We start from the raw sequence: 19,262 nt of genomic DNA, 5'->3' as shown, positions 1-19,262 counted from the left end.
TGAGAGGCTAGTATATTCAGAAGGGCTGGTATATTCAGAGGTTGAGGAGGGGCTGGTATATTCAGAAGGGCTGGTATATTCAGAGGATGAAGGGCTGGTCGATTCAGAGGCGGAGAGGCTGGTATATTCAGAGGGGCTGGTCGATTCAGAGGTTGAGGGGCTGGTATATTCAGAGGGGCTGGTCGATTCAGAGGCGGAGAGGCTGGTATATTCAGAGGGGCTGGTCGATTCAGAGGCGGAGAGGCTGGTATATTCAGAGGCGCTGGTCGATTCAGAGGACGAGTCAGGCGCTGCCGGTGGGGCCTGTCTCTTCAGCGGGCTTTGCAGAGCCCGAGGGGGCTGCATGGTCCCAGAGGGGGGGTTGCAGTGCCCAGAGGGGATGCAGAGACCGGAGGAAGGCCCGGCTCCACTCCCTGGCTCCGGGATCCACCCCCACGCCGGGGCGCCTGTGCGCAGCGCCTGCTCCGTGCGCTCCGGGGCGGAGCGGAGCTGGGCTGGGCGGCTGCCGCCGGAGCTGGATGTCCGGGCTCAGGGCGCTGCTGGGGCTCGGCCTGCTGGTCTCCTCGGGCTCCCGGCTGGCGGCGGCGGGCGGGGGGCGCTGCCCGGTGCAGCGGGTGTCTCCTGCGGGGGCCTGGGGCGCAGGCCGGGGGCGCAGCGGCAGCGCCATGCAGAACCCGGGGCGCAGCGGGGTCACGCACCTCAGGTAGCCCCCCGGGCCTGCCCCCGCCGAGGGGGCGCTGGGGAAATGGGGGGGCTGTAGGGGAAAGGACTGGGGAGGGGAAATCGGGAGAGGGGGCTGCTGGGAGGAGATAGGAAATGGGGGGGTGTAGGGGAAAGGGGGGCTGCAGTGGAGGAGGGGTAGGGGGCTGTAGGGGAGCCGGGGGAGGGGGGCTGCAGCAGAGGAGAGGGGAAATGGGGCTGTAGGGGGAGAGGGCTGAAGGAGGAGAGGGGGAAATGGGGGGCTGTAGGGGAGGGGCTGTAGGGGGAGAGAAGGGAAATGGGGGCTGTAGGGGAGGGGACTGCAGCAGAGGAGAGGGGAAATAGGGCTGAAGGAGGAGAGGGGGGAAATGGGGGGATGTAGGGAGGGGTATGCAGGGGGAGATGGGGGAAATGGGGGCTGTAGGGGAGGAGAGGGGAAATGGGGGGCTGTAGGGGAGGAGCTGCAGGGGAGGAGAGGGGAAATGGGGGGCTGCAGGAGGAGAGGGGGAAATGGGGGGGCTGTAGAGAGGGGGGCTGCATGGGAGGCGAGGGGAAATGGGGGGGCTGCAGGGCAGGAGAGGGGAAATGGAGGCTATAGGGGGAGGGGGCTGCAGCATAGGAGAGGGGAAATGGGGGGCTGTAGGGGGAGAGGGCTGAAGGACGAGAGGGGGAAATGGGGGGGCTGTAGGGAGGGGGGCTGCAGGAAGGAGAGGGGAAATGGGGGGCTGTAGGGGAGGAGGGGGGAATGGGGCTGGAGGGGGAGGGGGTGCTGCAGAGCACCAGGAGAGGAGCTGAGGGAGGTGGTTGGACTGCAGGGGATGGGGAAAGGAGGGAGGGTAGTGGGGGGTTCTGCAGGGACCTGGGGCAACCTTTCGGGGATGGGGAATAGCCCATTTGTCAGGGACTGAGAGGAGGGGAGGGAGTGTCTATAGGTGGTTGCTAAGGGGAGAGGAAGAAGTCTTAAAATTAATTTAAAATATGGAGACTCGGAGGATGAAAACACCCGCTTGCACCTGTGCAGTGTGATTCTCCTCGCCGTCCCCACCCCTGGGCCCCACGTAACCCCCCGCTCCCTGCCTTCTTAAATTGCCTTTGCCTTGCCTTTACAGTTTGGTAAAACAAACTCCCAGCCCTGAGGCACTAAAGCTCCCTGGCCTCAGCACTGGGGGGACAGAGAAGGCCTAGACTAGCCCATCTGACCTTTGGGTGCCTTCGTCACCTGAGAGGGGCGATGCCCTTGAGACAGTGGCTCCCTGGAGCAGCTTATTGCTGTGATGAGAGGGAATGTAAACGCTGAGCATCCGGGTACCCGGAGCAGCACCTGGATCTCGGCGGGGTTAGGACGGGATTCGACACACACCTCGGTACGTGTGGCATTTAGCACGGGCGTTCCACCGCCTCCTGACGCCCGACCGCTGCCAGGGACAAGATGCTGATCTGATTTCCAGAGTCAAGCGGTCAGGGCTGGCAGGGCCAGAGACAGGTGGCTGGAATGGCTGGATCAGTGATTATGACACGGTCAGGCTGGAGGTGCAAAACTTCACGAGCGTCGGTGAATCAGTGCTCTGATCTGGCGTGGCAAATCTGGCGTCCCGTGAAGGAAACAGATGTGCGTGTTCCCGCCGGGGGTTGTTAATTCGAGTTGGTCGATACATGGAATTCGTATCCCACGGAAATGCCAAGACTTCGTTTTTAACCCAAATAGAAATCTTGGCCTTTTTTTGCAAAAGGAAATATTCCAAAATATTTCCTGTGGCCCTCCTTGAAACATTTTGAGTTCCCACAAACATTTGATTCAATTTGTACGTTTTCATATAAAAGTGGAAAGGGTAAAGTTCAAAGGAAATGCTTTGATCACTTCCCAGGCAAAATATCGGCGTCAGTACATTCCCACAGAATACTCCGGTGTCTCTGAATCAGAAAAACGTTCTGTTGGAAGATTTCCAACCAGCTCCGTTATTCCTACGGGCCTCTGATCTCAGCAAGAGCCAGTCAGGAAGCGCTAGGCCAGGGGTTCTCAAACTGGGGGTCAGGACCCCTCAGGGGGTCGCGAAGTTATTACGGGGGGGTCGTGAGCTGTCAGCCTCCACCCCAAATCCCGCGTTGCCTCCAGCATTTATAATGGTGTTAATATATAAAAAAGTGTTTTTATAAGGGGGGGTCGCACTCAGAAGCTTGCTATGTGAAAGGGGTCACCACTACCAAACTTTGAGAACCACTGCGCTCGGCACACCCCAGCACTGTCAAGATGTTTGATGGTGGAGATCCCGAGGAAGAGAGGCAGGATGTAAAACAGGAGAGATTGCGAGTGAGCCAGGGATGGTGGATGATACTTGCGGGGATTGGGATGTTGGAGCGGTTACATGTGTAACTTACGGCCTGGCTTCACTGCAGTATTAGCTGGAGCAGGGGTCGGCAATCGGCGGCACGCCTGCCAAAGGCGGCACGCGAGCTGATTTTTAGTGGCACTCTGCTGTCAGCTGGGGTCCCGGCCGCCGGCCCCGCTCAGCCCGCTGCCGGCCTGGATGGACGGAACCCCGGGCCGGCAGCGGGCTGAGCGGGGCCAGCGGCCGGGACCCCGGCTGGCAGGAGCCGGCAGACGGGCACACCACTTCTCAAAGGTTGCCGACCCCTGGGCTGCGACTCCTCTCGAGTCAGCCTCGCTGAAGTGAGAGCAGCAACAGTGCAAAATAACCCTTGGCCACGCGGGCGCTGCTCGCTCATGGGTGGTGCAAAGTCTGCTGGGCTCCTTAGCGCTGCAGGGAGCTGAGCTGCTCCCCGAATTCTTTCCCAGTGCCTTGTGGGGGATCTTGCCTGTCCTTTCGGGCTGCCCGGGGGGAATTACGGGACGGTACTGGAGGACTAGCTGCTCTCGAGTGGCGGTGTGAGCCGGGTGGTCGTGTTAGCTGCTGAGAGGCAGCACCTGTGCTAACGGCCGCAAAGACGAGCCGTTCAATCACACACGCCCGGTGGCTCATGTCGTTTGCGTCTCTTCTCAGCCAGGAGGAAGCACAAGCCATCGATCAAGAGCTCTTCACGGAGTACAAGTTCAGCGTCGACCAACTCATGGAGCTGGCGGGGCTGAGCTGTGCGACGGCCATTGCCAAGGTGAGCACTGCACACCCGGGTTCCCCCTGCTCTCCGGGAGCCCCGCCCGTCCTGATCCAGCCATGACCTTCCAGGGAGGGGAGGGAGCTCTGTGCAGGGCCGGAAGGCAGCGGCGTGGCCCCTTGCAGCTCCTGCAAGTGATCGATCCAGGGGACCCAGGGTTGTAAATGAGGGTCTTAGATCAGTTTGCCCTGGGACGCAGCTTCCCAGGTTTATAAGGCTGTATCTGCCATCCCAGAGCACGAGACTAAACACAGCAGGATCATCTCTCTCTCACACGTGCGCATGCAGGCCACTGGAATGCAGCCACCTCTGGGGTGGAGGCCGCCAGCTAGGCAGCATGCATTGTTATCCAGGCTTTTGGCAAGCAGCACAGCTACCTTGGAGGTGGCGTTATCGGCGCCTCTGTCTGTGGTCGGTTACAGGGCTCCGATCCCTGCTACCCCTGTGTTTCTACGAATGGCCTGTTGTGCTGTTTACCGAAGCCTGTTCTTTTCTCCCCCCGCAGGCCTATCCGCCCAGCTCCTTCACCAAAAGCCCACCCACGGTGCTGATCGTCTGTGGCCCGGGGAATAACGGCGGGGACGGCTTGGTCTGTGCCAGGCACCTGAAGATGTTTGTGAGTAGTGCTGGCAATATGTCTGGAGACTTAAGTCCTCTCTGCCCAGAGCAGATACAGCAAAGGCAGCAGTCGAGCAAGCGTCCTTCACGCGTATTCGCTCATGCAGGAGTGAGCCAGACGATGCCTGGGAACCTCCCTGCTCCATTCAGATCTTAGCTGAGATGTTCCTTAGGGGGTGTGACGAAGTGGGACTGTTCTTAATGTTTCCTCTGAATACTGTGTGGGTGCCTCAGTTTCCCCTATGCATTTTTTAAGTCTCCAGTGTGCATAAATGGCCGACAATCTGTCTCCTAGCAACAAATGGCCAGGGCCCTTCCCCCCTTGCAAGGGGATAGCTAAAGGTGAACAAAGAGATCAGGTGACCTCCTGGCCCGGGAAAGAGACAAAGGCCAGAAAGGAGGGGTTACAGGGGGTTTCAGTTTGGAGCTGTCTGGGGACTAGGAGTGAGGGCAGACGTGGGTGTCTGGCTCGCTGTGCCCCAGAATGGGCCTGGCTGAGTAATCCCGTTCTCTGTACCTACAAGCTCTGATTTAGACCGTGTTCCTGTCATCTAATAAACCTCTGTTTTACTGGCTGGCTGAGAGCCACGTCTGACTGTGAAGTGGGGGTGCAGGACCCTCTGGCTTCCCCGGGACCCCGCCTGGGCGGACTCGCTGTGGGAAGCGCACGGAGGGGCATATGCTGAATGCTCCAAGTTCAGACCCAGGAGGTGAAGCCGTGTGAGCTTCTTGCCCTGAAGACAGTCTGCTCTGAGGGAGAGGAGCCTCCCCAAAGTCCTGACTGGCTTTGTGGGGAGCAGTTCCAGAGCATCGCCCGGGGACTCCGTAACAGGGGGCCCGTTCCTTTAGGATACGGATTTTTCAGTGAGCAGCCCTGGGTGAAGTTCTACCAACGCGCTGCGGCAGGTGCAGCTGTTTACCTCGGCCCTGGGCACAAGGGTGTAGCTCTGGACGGGAGAGGGAACTAGGAGAGAGGAGGTGCTTTGGGGAACCATAGGGACAGAGAGGAGGCTGAAGTGTGTGGTGTTTGTTTGACCTGATACATCCAAGCCCCAGGCAGGTGACGCTAGCTGTGGGTCTGTGCTGGGAATCAGCCCCGTGACCACACCGGAGCGTCGCCTGGTATTGTTCTGTCCCTGCAGGGCTACGAGCCGAGCGTGCATTACCCCAAGCGGCCCGGCAAAGCTCTGTTTGAAGGGTTGACGACTCAGTGCCAGAAGATGGACATTCCCTTTCTCTCGGAGTTCCCATCGGAGGTAGGGCGCGTGGAATATCCAGCATTGTTACTTTCGTGCTGTCTTGGTCCATTTCATTGGCTTCAGTTGTATACGCCTCACTGCACAAAATAGGGGAGAGAGGCTCACGTGCCAGACGCAGACCAACGGTTAATTTCCTCGTCTAGGTTCGATTCTGAACCCTATTGCGATGGCCTAGTCTGACTTCCTGTAGCCAGGTTAAATCATTAATATTCACCTAGTGCTTTGGGATCTCAAGGAAGAAGGGGAAGCGAGGTGTCAGAGGGGAAAGGCTACAGGATGGAGCGTCTTTTTGTCCTGGGTTTGTACAGCACCTAACACGCTGGGGAGCTGCTCCATGACGGGGCTCTCAGGCACCACTGCAGAACCAATAAATCCAGTTAAAGTGGAAATGAGCAACGTGGGTTTATTACTTGTTCATGGGCATCTCTGTGGTGCTTATCGCCACAGCGTCTGGGCGTCCCCTGTATCTCTGACAAATGTACCTGGTGCTGCCACCCAATTCTCTGCAGAGCAGGGAGCGTGTGTGCAAATGACTGGGCCGTGGTCTGCTCTGTTACGCTGGTGTGAATCAGGAGTCACTCCACTGAAGTCAGTGCGTTTAGACTGGGGTAGCCGTGTTCTCTTTCTACAAAGATACGGGGCTTGAGCCTCCTCTCCCGTACGCCAGTCTAACTTCAGTGGAGCGACTCCTGCTTTACAGACGGGTGAGGTTAGAATAAGGCCCTTTGTATTTCGCTTGTCACCCCGGATTGACCTGGCTTGAGCTCAGCCACCCCAGTATAAACCGATGCAGTTACTCCGGATTTACGCCAGTCTGAGACCAGGATCGGGCCCAGCTGGAGATGCTGGTACTTAAGACTATTCCTTGCCTAGATATGTTCTGTAGTGTGCATGTGCCGGGGTGGGGGGATCCTGCTGTTTTAATCTCTTGACCCCCGTTTGCCTGCAGGCCGTGCTGATTGACGAGCTGTATGGCTTGGTGGTGGATGCTATTTTCGGGTTCAGCTTCAAGGGAGCCGTGCGGGAACCTTTTGGCAGCATCCTCAGGACCTTGGAGCAAGTCACCGTCCCCATCGCCAGCATCGATATCCCCTCCGGTTCGTTCCATCCCGTCCCGGCGCTGCCCAGACGCTCGGGCATCCATTAACTTCTCTCTCTTGATCACATTGGCTGCATCAGCAGGGTTGTTATGTTCCTAGTGGGCCTCTAAGGTCCTGGTGACATGCTGAGCTTTGCAGCGATGTCACTGGTCGGGACAGCAGCAGACCTGTTGGGTTATCCCAGGCTTCTGCTGTGAAGATTTGTACTATCGATTTAAACTCACTGGGCCAGCCAAATCCCGGTGGCCAGTGCCAGAGGCTTCAGGGGAAGGTAATTGTTTCTACCCCGGTAACACACTTGGGCAGTGCTGGTAGGGAACGGAAAGGAAGAATTCCTTCTTGACCGTGGCCAGCTCGTGCCCTGTGAGTGAATTCACAAGCTGGCTTTATGTTGCGTCAGCCAGTATTTGCTTTGTCAGCCATCTTGTTAGTCAGCATGAGGGTCTTGTGTTGAACTGGGACTCAGGAAAAGTGGGTTCGAGTCCCAGCTCCATGTGACCGTGGGCAGATCTCTCCGTGCCTCAATTCCCCAGCTCTAAAATAGGGGCAAATACTTTTTCTCCCCCCCACTCTTCTGCAGCACCTAGGCCTGATCTCAGCTCGGGTTTCTAGGTGCTCCTGTAATGCACGGAAGAGACATTCTGGGAGTTGTTGATCGGTGAGAGGAGAATTGAGCCTTGCGTATTCCGTGGGGAACTAGTAACGTTCTTATGATTGACATCAGGGAAGCTCTTCAGACGTGGGAGGGAGTTTGCCTGGAGTGGGACTTACTTGGCTAACTGACTCCCCCTTGGTTTTTTTCAGGCTGGGACGTGGAGAAAGGCAGCCCCGACGGCCTCCAGCCCGACATGCTCATTTCTCTCACTGCCCCCAAGAAAGCGGCGCAGCATTTTGCTGGCCGCTATCACTTCCTGGGGGGCAGGTTTGTGCCAATGGCTCTGCAGCAAAAATACTCGCTTAATCTGCCGCCCTACCCCGAGACTGACTGTGTCCTGCAGTTACCCTAGCCGGGGCCAGGCAGGATTGGCTTTAGCCAAAATCTGAATGAGGGGGGGAATTTGATTGGGAAGCAGAGACAAGCCCTGCCCCGTGTTTGACTGAATCAAGCAGGTGTTGGGGGGAGGGGAGCATTGCTGGTTAGTAGGGGTGAGGCCTAGCTGTGCTGCGCCAGTAGGGCCTGGTTCTGCAAAGCGCCTTTGACTTGCGCTGATCTCACGGGTGGGGGCGCTCAGCGCCTTGTTTGGTGTTAGGAAATCCCCGGCATAGCTCTGCCTGGCGCGTGCAAAGCCAGCTGTGGTCAGCACACGTGTGCTGGGGATTGTGCTTGGTCTGACCCAAGGCCCTTTGCAGTCGGCGGGAGGCTTTGGATCAGAACCAAAGGGTTAAAGTTCATTAAAAGGGGGGGAGTGTATTTGTTGGGAGTTACAGGTGGGTCTAGAAACGAAGCTCTGACATGAAGTGTGTTTAATATACTACCCACGGAAGGGCCTGCGTTCCATGGGCTTTACAGCTGTAGCCACCGCTGATGTGTATATAAAATCCACCTTGTTTTTTCTCTGCAATTAAAGATTTATTGACACTAAAAATCTCTCTGAATTGGCCTTTCCTTCCCTCTCTTCCCATCTGACCCCTGCTGCAAACATACAGCGGGTGAAACCCTGGCCCCGTCAAGTCCGCGGCAAAACTCCCCCCGTCGCTACTGGTGTTTCAACCCCGCTTGGGACGCAACAGCCAGAAATGGGATGCAAAAGCTGGAGAATTGAGTTATTCACGTGATCAGCTGTTTCCCTTGCAGGGCAGAGCCGTGCTCAGTGGTTGTGATCAGCGCTGTGAGGGGTATTTTTAGTCTCCTCTTTGCTCCGCCTTGTCCGGGGTCAAAGGGTTTGTCTACACAGCACGTTATTGTGCAGTAACATCCCATGTGGACGCTGCTGCAATGCACTGAAAGTGCCTCACGCAGTAACCTGCTGTGTGGACAAGTCCTAAGAGCATCTGCTTCCGGCTGGGCTCCAGCAGCATCAGGGATAGATCCTGGAGGAGGAAAAACCCCCACCCCGGCTATAAACTCCCCAGTGGCTCTTTTCCAGCAGTCGGATACTAGCCATGTCTTTCCACCCACGTACTTGTGCACAGAGCGGCCCCCTTGGGTGAGAGGGCCAGCCTGTTAACCCCTGCAGCCAAAGCGGGGGTGGGAAACATGGGCTAAAGAGCGGTTGCCGAGTGACTGGGAAGAGGCCCCGCAGCAGGAGATGAATGTGCGGCGGGTTCATAGCAGGCGGGAGGGTGGCACCCCCCTCAAACAGGATGAGCCCCCGTTCACTGCCCCTTCCTCTTTTTCTTCTTTTTGGCCCTTTCCCTGGGGCTGTCCTGCTCCGTCCTCCCCTCAGGCTGCTCCCTTGAGTCCAGCAACTCGCTCTCCAAACCCTCCGCCGCTTCCCCCTTCTCTTTCTTTTTCTTCTTCCTCCTCTTCCTGGCCCGCCTCTCCTCCTCCTCGGCACAACCCCCCCTCTCTTTGGATCTCTTCCGCTTTTTCTTCTTGGCTTTCTGCCGCCTCTCAGCCGGGTTGCTGCTTTCCGGGGCCGAGGCACCCGCCGCTGCCTCCTGCTCACGCTCTGGGGCGCCGCCTCTCTGCTCCTCCTTCTGGCTGTACTTAGCCAGGAAGGCTCGCTCTTGCTCCTCGAGCCGGGCCAGCTTGGCACTCATGGTCAGACCGTGACGGGCTCCCCTGGGAAGAACGCACCGGACAGGGCAGGTTAACGACGGCCTGAGAAGAGATGGTGCCTAGGCCAGGGAGACCTGCGACCGCCCTCTCGTAAGTCAGCCCTGCAATGTATCCTCCCCACTTCCACTGCAGTTGCATCCAACAGACTCTCAGCTGGACACTGGCTGGTGCCTTGGGATGCTGGGGACTAGGGGGTGCGTGAGCCAAACCTCCCTTCCTTGGGCCTGAACTGGACTCCAGCTATCCCCCCTCTGACTCCTGGGTCGGGCTAGCAAAGCAGGAGGGCCAAGTGTCGGAGGGGTTAGAACAGGTCCTGCTGGCAGGCCTCCTTGTTAGCAGGGAGCCGGGGCAATGTGCCGCCAGGGGGCAGAGCATAGGGTCTGAGCTCCAGCCCCACGCTCCCACCGCACTCAGAGGCGGGGACGGGTTCCTGAGATGTGGAATCAAACAGAACCAGCCCCCCAACTCAGCCCGCTCTGAATAGCCCCCAGCCTGGGACGCTACAGTCCAGGAGCCTTAAAAGTCCACCTGAGCTGCAGGAAAGGTAGGTCATTCAGTGGAACTCTCTCCCCTCCCCAACCACCATGCTGGATAAATGGAAGGCACCGGGGCTGGAAGGGATCCTGGTGCAATTGAGGAAGGGGGAGGACGTGGCGTTCCGAGTCGGCACTAGCCATGTCTTTCCGCCCACTTACTTGTGCGCAGTGCGGCCGCCGCAGGCTCGGACCAGCTCCTCATCCGTCAGCCTGGGGGAGAGAGACGAGAGTTTGCAGCAGGGATCGCTGGGGTGCTAACTGCTAAAGGGGTCGCCCGCTGCAGTGCTTCTGTAGGCCGAGCTGTATATCCAAGGGATGACACCGCCGCCTGCGATATGCACAAGGCAACAGCTGGGGAGAGATTCCCCCAGTGGAAACCAGGCATTTCCGGTTTTCCAGTTGTCCCCAGGACTGAATGAATTAGTCAGAGGCTGGCTGGCAGGTGGGGAAGGCCACCAGAGCTGGAGTGGGGGTAAACAGGGTGTGCTCCCCAGTGCCGTTCTATTCAGCGGGCCCACATTCTGTGTCCTACCCCGCCCCTACCACATGGGGCACTAGACAGAAAGGGACAGCTGCTCACCTACCCCTCATGGTGCTTGCAAGTCCCAGCGAGGAGGGGAGAACTGGCTATTTCGCTCCTAGGGTGCCACCAAGAAGCCAAGTCCACCACTCCCCTGGAGAAATGGTTCAGTCCCCGAGCAAACCCTGAGGTCTCTGGCAAGTCGGGGTGGGGAGGAAGACCCAGCAGGGATCTTGCCCCCTCCACCCCCCTTGCATGTGGCACAAGGACTCCTCCTGCACTGCTGGGGACAGACGGGGGGGGGGGGGGGGGGGGGGGGGGAGAACGACAGCTCTAACACAATGGAGATCAACTAGCCGTGGGATGACACAGCAGTCACAGGGACTACTGCAGAATCCGATCACGGAGTAGGACTGCCCCTCCCCCAACCTCCTTGGGGTACAGGCTGTTCTCAAGGATCTGGCCCTCTGAGCAGAGATGGGTCCTGTGGCTGGTGCCTTTAGCACATGGGCCAGCCCAGTGGCTCAGAACAGCTGCTCCCTGCCCCCACGCCTGGCTGGGCACTTACTTCCTAACACTGGACAGGTCCAATTTCTGCTCCTCGTCCTCACTGCTCTCCGAGGTGGAAACCTGCTTCGTTGGTTCCTCCCCTTCTGCCGTCAGCGTGGCCGCCTGGGACGGAGACAGGTGCAGTCAGAAATCACCGTGCTGGAGACACCCCCACCTCCCCACGGTCTGTGCTGCAGGTGAAGGGGAAGCGAGTGGGAGGGTGGGGGAGCAGGCTCTGTGTTAGTCCAGAGAGGTAGCGTTGCAGATTAGATTGAAAAAGTCAGGACTCCTGGGTTCTATCCCCAGCTCTGCCTCTCTGGGTAGCCTTGGACATAAGTGATGGTCTCTTTCTGGGCCTCAGTTTCCCCATCCCCACATCTATGCACAATTCACGAAGGGCGGTGAGGAATTGGAGAGGGTACAGAGAAGAGCCGCGAGAATGATTAAAGGATTAGAAAATGTCCCATATAGCGATTGAGCTGCCTGAGTCTACGTATTTAGTTTAACAGAGAGAAGGGCAAGGGGTGACTTGATCACAGTCTCTCCGTATCTGCATGGGGAACAAGTACTGAATCATGGGCTCTTCCATCTAGCAGAGGAAGGTCTAAGATGAGCCAACGGCTGGAAGCTGAAGCTAGACAAGCTCAGACTGGAAATAAGGTGTACCTTTTGAACAGAGAGAGTCATTACCCAAGGGGCGTGGTAGATTCTCCATCACTGGCAGTGTTTAAATCAAGATGGGATGTTTTTTCCAGAAGATCTGCCCTAGCAATGACTTTGGGGCAGTTCTCCGGCCTGGGTTATCCAGGCGGTCAGACTAGACAATCACAGTAGTCCTGTCTGGCCTGGGAAGCTACGAAATGCTCCACTACCCCCTCTTGAGGGATGAGCACAGGGTTGTGAGGAGGTAGCACTCTATATGGCGGCAGCAGTGGGGGAGGGATAGCTCAGTGGTTTGAGCATTGGCCTGATAAACCCAGGGTTGTGAGCCCAATCCTTGAGGGGGTCACTTAGGGATCTGGGGCAAAAATCTGTCAGGGACAGTACATGGTCCTGCTGTGAAGGCAGGGGACTGGACTCAATGACCTTTCAAGGTCCCTTCCAGCTCTATGAGTCAGATATATCTCCATATAATGTGTGTCATTAGCCCCAGTATCTAGGCCACATTCCCCTCCACGCAGCCTCAGCTGGATACACTATTACTGTCCCTAAACTGTACAGTGTTGCAGGGCAGGTGTCAAAACAGCTGTGTGCCTGACCCCAGAGTCAGCTGCATTTCAGCACAGGGAACACGATCCCCGTGCACCGTTGCTATGTGCTGTCAGACTTCTGCCCTGTTTTACCCCAGAGGCAGCAGCATTTCAGAGCTCAGTGAGCGAACCCTATGCTGCATCCTTATATGCTGTCCAGCTACCACGCTCCACCCCAGAGGGGGCTGCATTTCAACACTGGGTGCGCAATCCCTGCACAGCGTCACTATGCGCTGCCAGACAGTTGGCTCATTTCACGCCCAAGGTGGCTGAAGTTCAGCAGTGGCTGAAGCATGTGTGTAGTTGTGGGATCTTTCAGGACAGAAGGCACTACAGAAATGCTAGACGTTAGAGCCGACAGCACAGGAGCCTGTCTGCAGCGACGGGGAATCCCGAACACCGACCCGCACGCCCTATTACCTTCACAAAGCGGCCATACAGCATGCTCCTGGAACTGGGTGCTTTGCGGGGCTTCTTGTTGCTGATTTCCCCCTCCTGCTCAGAGAGCTTTTTCATTTGGACGCCATCCTAGGAGATTTAAACAGGCATCGTGTGAACAGCCAGAACTCACGACAGGCCACTAGCTAGTTTAATTACGTGCTCCATATTTCACACTTACATACGGTTAATCATAGAACCGTAGAAGTGCAGGACTGGACGGGACCTCAAGAGGTCATCTAGTCCAGTCCCTTGCACTCACGGCAGGACTATGTAATAACCAGACCATTCCTGACAGGTGTTTGTATTCTTATCTGTATTGCAGTACTGCCTAGGAGCCCTGGCCCAGGGCCCCATGGTGCTAGGCGCTGTACAAACACAGAACAAAGAAACAGTCTCCGTCCCGAAGAGCTTCCAATCTAAGTATGAGACAGGAGATGACCGGTGGATACTCTCAGATGGAAGGGGGGGAAGGGGGTGGGAGACGATGAGACAATATTGCTCAGTAACATAAACACCGGCTGCCTAACTATTCTGGAGTTTTTCTGTTAGCATCACGGCAAAGGAGAGCGTTCAATCTCAAATCGCTTTGCCAAGGTGGCTCGGTATCATAGGCTCGGTTTTAGAGATTGCGTGCCTCAGTTTCCCAGAGGGAGAACACCATGCCCGAGCCAGCACAGCACTGCAGCAAAAAGAGAAAGCCAGTGTCCTGCCACCCAACCCAGTACCTTTCCACATGAGACCCTTGGACCAGTGAGCAGAAAAGAAAGAAAGAATCAACTGTAATGTTTTTCCTGATCACTGGTCCAAGGATGGTCTTGTGGTTAAGGTACAGGTGAGGCCTCAGGACTCCTGGATTCTACACTCCCAGCTCTGGCACTGTGACCCTGGACAAATCACAGCACCTCTCTGTGCCTCAGTTTCCCCATCCTTAAAAAGGGGGTGACTATAGTGATCCCCCTTTGTAAAGCCCAGCATCTCGTCAGATCAGGCCCGTGACGCACGGTCCTTAAGAACATATGTGACAGTCACCACCAGTACTGAACCAGGGATCTCCCGAGCGAAAATCACGAGTCATTACAGATTGAACTAAGGACCCAGGCTCTGTAGCAGGGGGCTGTAACAGACACCTAGCGTCAGAGGACTGGCCACAGAGGCAGACGCACACTGAGTGGCGAGTTGCGGGAGCTCCATTCATTATAGCTCTGGCCAGGGAAAACACCCAAAGCGCTTTTGGAGAAGTGAGCAGGGTCCGGCTTTGTTCTGGGAGGGCGTCTCCTATACAACCACGTCTGTAGCCTGGCGTCGGCCGCTCTTTGTCAATCCCATCTAGCTCTTAGCACTTCGATCAAGACGTCCAGGCCTCCCTGATCCCCCCAACCCCTAATCTCCCCCTTTACCTGCCCAGCCTCCACCAAGATGTTCGCAGCCGACTTGTTGAAGAGGTGATCCCACCAATGGAAAGTGAATTGCTCTGCTGGGTCGTGACCCACCTGGGTTGGAAAAGAAAGGGTTTAAAAAACCCTGCCTTGCTCCCCTTCAGGATCTGCTGATCCAACACGGCTGTCGGGATCCTTCCCAACCCAGTCAGGCTCTAGGTCCTCCTTTATTTACAAAGCACAGAGCTTGTGCAAGTGTGGGACATTCAAGGAGCTTGAGGCGTATGCGTGTGCAAGGGAGGGCCCTGGGCTGGCAATGGAGTGGGACAGCTCAGGCCAGGGGGAAGCCAGTTTAAAGCCAACCTCATCTGTTGGCCTAGCAGGGGCTGGGGGAGCAGCCGAAGCGGCAGAATCAGCTCTGGGAGGGAAGGCAGCAGAGAGAAGGAGCAGCTGATTCTCTTTAGCCAATCCAGAAGCAGCGCTGATGGAACAGCATCAGGTGCGGCCACGAGAGCCTTTGAAAGATAGGAATAAAGGGGACCCAGAGGGGGCCTTCAGCACCTCAATCTCCCACACACCAAAAGAAGTCTCGAAGGGGAGAAAAATCAGACAAACCTACAATTTCAACAAGCCTACCCCACTAGGAATTGGGCTCATTCCATGCAGGCCCAAGGAGAAGCCAGATGGCAAACGAGCAGGATCTAAACAGCCTATTCGCAGTCCCCAGAGTCATCCAGCCCCCAGAGCACTCCACCTATGTATAAGGCCAAGGGGGGCACCGCATTATACAGCCTAGATGTACTGATGATAAGTTTTGCTTGTATAGACCAGGTCTTCCTTACCCCAGCTGTGTCGCATTTCACTTTCACTTTGATTGCTTCAGAGATGCCGTTCTCTCGTTTCCCCAGCCCTTTGCCTAGAGAGAGCACAGCAAGATAAATGCAGGACTTCCCTCACATTAATGGCTCCTGGAGGGATCGTAGGTGGGGATCGAACCCACAACCTCTTGATCCAAAAACACAAGCCCCAGCTTCTTAGCTGAAAGACTAACCAGCAATAGAACCATAAACCTCTTACATGGTTCAGGCACTAGAAGGGGACAAAGCTTCAACAAGCCCCTTGCACGGAAATGGAAAACCCAGTGCAGCCAAGAGACACAATATTGTGAGCACAAGAATCACCAGATTGGATCAGTACTGAGATCCTTCTAACCCACTGATCTGTGCCCAACAGTGGCCAGCACCAGCTACTTCAGAAGAGAGTGCGAGAAACCCTTCACTATTGGGATAACCTTTTCTGGGGCAAGGTTTCCTCCTGACCCTCATAAGTCAGAGATTGTCTTAAACCCTGAAGCATGAGGTTTAATATCCCTTCAAAAAATTCTATCATTGACTTATTATAATTTTGGCCATTCTTATTGTCTACCTACACACTCAATCCCTCGTTGAATCTGGGCCTCGATGACATCTTGTGGTAAGGAGTTCTGCAGTCCAATGGCACATTGTACGAACAAATTATTTGCATGTAACAGTTTTGAATGTGCCACGTTTCAATTGTATTGAGTATCCTCTGGTCCTTGTGTTGGGAGACAGGGAGCAAAGGAACTTCCGATCCACCTACTCCAGATCAATCGTTATTTTGTGCACCTGATTTTTGGATGCATCAAGTCCGTACCTTGTTTCCAGCCGTGCCTCTGTAACTGCTGCTCTGCAAACGTCATCCCCCCGGTCTTGTTCTTGGGACAGCCGTTCATGATGGACTCAGGTTGCTATTCTAAAGCTTGATGCTACTTGAACCCTGCAGTTTCCAGGCCTCCCTGTGCATCACTCTATCGTAGGAAGGTGGCACATAATTACACATGCTGAAATGATCATTTGCATTGAGCAGCACCCATTGCCAATAGCCTATAAACATACAAACATTGTGGCGTAGTGGACTGGGACTCAGGAAACCTGGGCTCTATTCCCAGTTCCACCACTGACCTGCTGTGTGACCTTGGGCAAGTCATTTCACCTCCCTGTGCCTCCGTTTCCCCATCTGTAAAATGTGGACAAGGATACTGATCTCCTTTGTAATGGGTTCTTTGCAAGAAACCAGAAGGGCAGTACCTGCCCCACCCAATGCCCCCCTTCCCATTTGAACAGTTGGCAAAACTGATCTGTCCTATTCCAAATGGGAGATCAAATCCAGGGAAAGCAAGACAAGGGGAGCCAAGTATAGCACCCAACCTTTGGCATCCCCCTCCCTCCGACCCCCTATATGCCCCCCACTAGCTCTCCATCCCCAAGCATGCCAGTTCCCCAGCCCCCGCCCGGATTCCCATCCAACCCCCACCCCCAGCTCTTCAGCTCCCCATCCAGCCCCCCACCTTCAGCTCTCCAGCCCCCCAGCTCCTCATCCAGCCCTCTCCAGCCCCCCCATCCAGCCCTCTCCAGACCCCCACCTTCAGCTCCCCATCCAGCCCTCTCCAGCTCTCCAGCCCCTCAGCTCCCCATCCAGCCCCCCACCTTCAGCTCTCCAGCCCCCCAGCTCCCCATCCAGCCCTCTCCAGACCCCCATCCAGCCCTCTCCAGACCCCCACCTTCAGCTCTCCATCCAGCCCCCTTCAGCTCTCCAGCCCCCCAGCTCCCCATCCAGCCCTCTCCAGCCCCTCAGCTCCCCATCCAGCCCTATCCAGCCCTCTCCAGACCCCCATCCAGCCCTCTCCAGACCCCCATCCAGCCCTCTCCAGACCCCCACCTTCAGCTCTCCATCCAGCCCCCTTCAGCTCTCCAGCCCCCAGCTCCCCATCCAGCCCTATCCAGACCCCCAACTTCAGCTCTCCATCCAGCCCCCCGGATCCCTATCCAGCCCTCTCCAGCCCCCCAATCCAGCCCCCCCGACTCCACCTCCAACCTCCCACCTTCTGCTCTCCAGGGGCCCCCGATATCTCCAGCCCCCTCGGCTCCCCATACGCAGCCACTCACTGTTACACCGGATTCCTTCCCCGCAGCCACATGCCCAGCGCTGCATGGAGGCCGCCATCTTCCCGGAAGTAAAACCTTTCACACCCGCCCGCCGCTCTAGGTTTGCGAGGAACCATAGAGGAGAAATTGCCCCTAGTGTCTAAACCATAGAGTTCGAATCCTCCAGGGATGTTGCCCTGCGAAGCATGTCCCACCCCCACCTCCCTTGCTGCCCCTGCATCATGGATCCCCTTGCCCCAGCTGATCTGGTCCCAGTGCAACTAGTCACTGTGGAAAATTTCCCATAAAACATTGAGGGAAAACGTGTGTCCTCCCCCCACGTCTCCAGAAAAAACAACAACCCTTTATTGTTGTTTCACTTGGATTGGTTTGTTTTTTTGCAGCGTAAAACCAAAATACAAAACAAATCAACAGAACACCATCCTCCCGCAAAGCCTGGCTGGGCTTTGGTTTGTTTTCCTTTTTGCCGGTGGCAAAGGAGCAGGGGAGAGGGGAGGGGGCTGTTTCATAGGCAATGTTGGAAGAAAGGTTTTTTAAAAAAATGTCCCACGAAGAGCAAGTGGCATTTGGCTGAGTTGAACAAGGAGGCCGAGATGCCTGGGCAGTGAGTCAAATCTGCTTCCATGTTGCTACTTACTTAGACTGGAAACTGAAGCAGGGCCTGGCTTTGTTCTGTGGTTGTGGTCCATGAGCAATGCTGCAATACGGATAATATGAAGCTGCAGGTTATCCCCCTCCATCGTCTCCTCTCCTCCCACCCCATCCCCACTCAGCCTGTCTAGAACCAAGTGACCTTCCCATCTGAGTTATTCTGTCACCTCGCCTGTTATCTCTTTGCCTTTGAAAGGTTGGAAGGAGGCACCATTTTAAAGGGACACGCAATACCACGACAACGACGACAACACCACAACAAGGAGCTCGGAGCGCTGCCGAGGGGGCTGACAGAGAAATGCCTCCCCCCCTTGCAACCATTGTATGCCATAAAAGCATTGCTATTACCGAACAAAACCCCCAGCGCTGGATTGCATCACCCAGAGACAGACCCTGTCAGAAAGCTTTCTGTTACCATGGCAACCGTCACATGGCACTTGGCCCCTGTCAGCGCGAGGATGTTTGTTTCTTCATGCGCCTGTACCTAAAAAAAGATGGCCAGATTCTGCCCCCCCCCCCAGGGTAAATCAGCCTAGTTGCATTGGAATTAATGGACCAGATTCCCCCGCCCCCTGGTGTAAATCAATGTCCCTCCACTGAAGTGCTGTGGATTTACACCAAATAAAAAATAATAATATATGGAGATATACCTACCTCATAGATCTGGAAGAGACCCTGAGAGGTCATTGAGTCCAGCCCCCTGCCTTTGCTAGCAGGACCAAGTACTGATTTTGCCCCAGATCCCTAAGTGGCCCCCTTAGGGATTGAACTCACAACCCTGGGTTTAGCAGGATCCCTCCCCCCATTAGCTGTGGATTTGGCCCCAGTGTCAAAATGCTACCTTAATCCAAGGTAGGAGGAACAGGTTTCCACCCCACCCTCCCAAGCTAACCACCCTTCCTGTTGTAGCTTCATAGTTTCAACAGACGCGTACAGATTGATGGTAAAAATCACGTCAGTCACATTGGGAGAGATCTTCAGTTGGTTTAAATTGTCATAGCCCCCTTAATTTCAATAGAGTGATGCTGATGTACACCATTTGGGGCTCTGGCCCATTTGACACCCATGGAGCTATGCCCGTTTACATCAGTGGGGGAGCTGGCCCATTGACATCATGAGAATTTCTGCATCTCCCTGAGACTTTAATGGTCTACAGTGTCTCATTCTAATTTTCATCTGGATTAAAGAATTAGGTCGCGCTCCATCCGCAGAGCACTAATCAGATCAGAGCTCTTTATGAAAGGTGCTAACTCATCGTGGGCCCCGGAGCACCTAGGGGCATCGCATCAAAGGAGAGTGAACGATGATTTGGCCTTCACCCCAGCCTGGTCCACCCAGGCACCGAGGGGCCAGGATGGCATGCAGCCCATCTGCTGCAAGGAGTACTTCCGGGGGGTGGGGGAGAGAGTGCCCATGTCTGAGCAACTTAAAGGAACATGGGAGACTATTGTCCCAGTCCCGTCA

The 19,262-nt window shown here is 55.9% G+C and overlaps 2 protein-coding genes across 5 annotated transcripts; one reads left to right on the top strand and one right to left on the bottom strand.

Moving 5' to 3' along the window:
• The first annotated feature begins 63 nt into the window (after nt 1-63).
• NAXE (NAD(P)HX epimerase) lies at nt 64-8,373 on the top strand. 2 transcript variants are annotated; one of them, XM_024108633.3, is made up of 6 exons: nt 64-247; nt 3,699-3,807; nt 4,316-4,426; nt 5,571-5,684; nt 6,637-6,784; nt 7,592-8,373. In XM_024108633.3, exons 1-6 carry the CDS (start codon nt 87-89, stop codon nt 7,792-7,794), a joined length of 846 nt encoding a protein of 281 aa, XP_023964401.3. In that variant the 5' UTR covers nt 64-86; the 3' UTR covers nt 7,795-8,373. The 2 variants fall into 2 exon arrangements, with proteins under 2 accessions (XP_023964401.3, XP_005280754.3); XM_005280697.4 differs by lacking the exon at nt 64-247 and adding an exon at nt 290-703.
• On the bottom strand, nt 8,336-18,030 carry LOC101942307 (G patch domain-containing protein 4). Of its 3 annotated transcripts, none has more exons than XM_005280695.5 (8): nt 17,785-18,030; nt 15,856-16,009; nt 15,024-15,097; nt 14,203-14,295; nt 12,785-12,892; nt 11,134-11,237; nt 10,205-10,255; nt 8,336-9,512 (listed from the first exon to the last, which is right to left on the bottom strand). In XM_005280695.5, the coding sequence occupies exons 2-8, from the start codon at nt 15,932-15,934 to the stop codon at nt 9,104-9,106; spliced, it is 918 nt and encodes a 305-aa protein (XP_005280752.2). In that variant the 5' UTR covers nt 15,935-16,009; nt 17,785-18,030; the 3' UTR covers nt 8,336-9,103. The 3 variants fall into 3 exon arrangements, with proteins under 3 accessions (XP_005280752.2, XP_005280753.2, XP_023964402.2); XM_005280696.5 differs by lacking the exon at nt 17,785-18,030 and adding an exon at nt 17,148-17,277; XM_024108634.3 differs by lacking the exon at nt 17,785-18,030 and adding an exon at nt 17,084-17,200.
• Nucleotides 18,031-19,262: the final 1,232 nt, after the last annotated feature.

The sequence above is a fragment of the Chrysemys picta genome, chromosome 20, assembly GCF_011386835.1.
Source record: "Chrysemys picta bellii isolate R12L10 chromosome 20, ASM1138683v2, whole genome shotgun sequence".
Lineage (NCBI taxonomy): Eukaryota > Metazoa > Chordata > Testudines > Emydidae > Chrysemys > Chrysemys picta.
The sequence above is the reverse complement of the archived record's forward strand: the minus strand, read 5'-3'. Positions and strand labels throughout refer to the sequence as shown.

Coding starts and splice junctions, on each gene's coding strand:
- NAXE (XM_005280697.4), top strand. CDS start 519: ATGTCCGGGCTCAGGGCGCTGCTGGGGCTCGGCCTGCTGGTCTCCTCG. Junction 4,427..5,570: donor CCAGGCACCTGAAGATGTTT/GTGAGTAGTGCT, acceptor CTGTCCCTGCAG/GGCTACGAGCCGAGCGTGCA. Junction 6,785..7,591: donor CAGCATCGATATCCCCTCCG/GTTCGTTCCATC, acceptor GGTTTTTTTCAG/GCTGGGACGTGGAGAAAGGC.
- LOC101942307 (XM_005280695.5), bottom strand. CDS start 15,934: ATGAACGGCTGTCCCAAGAACAAGACCGGGGGGATGACGTTTGCAGAG. Junction 12,893..14,202: donor TCTTGGTGGAGGCTGGGCAG/GTAAAGGGGGAG, acceptor TAAATCTCCTAG/GATGGCGTCCAAATGAAAAA. Junction 10,256..11,133: donor GACCTGTCCAGTGTTAGGAA/GTAAGTGCCCAG, acceptor TCTCTCCCCCAG/GCTGACGGATGAGGAGCTGG.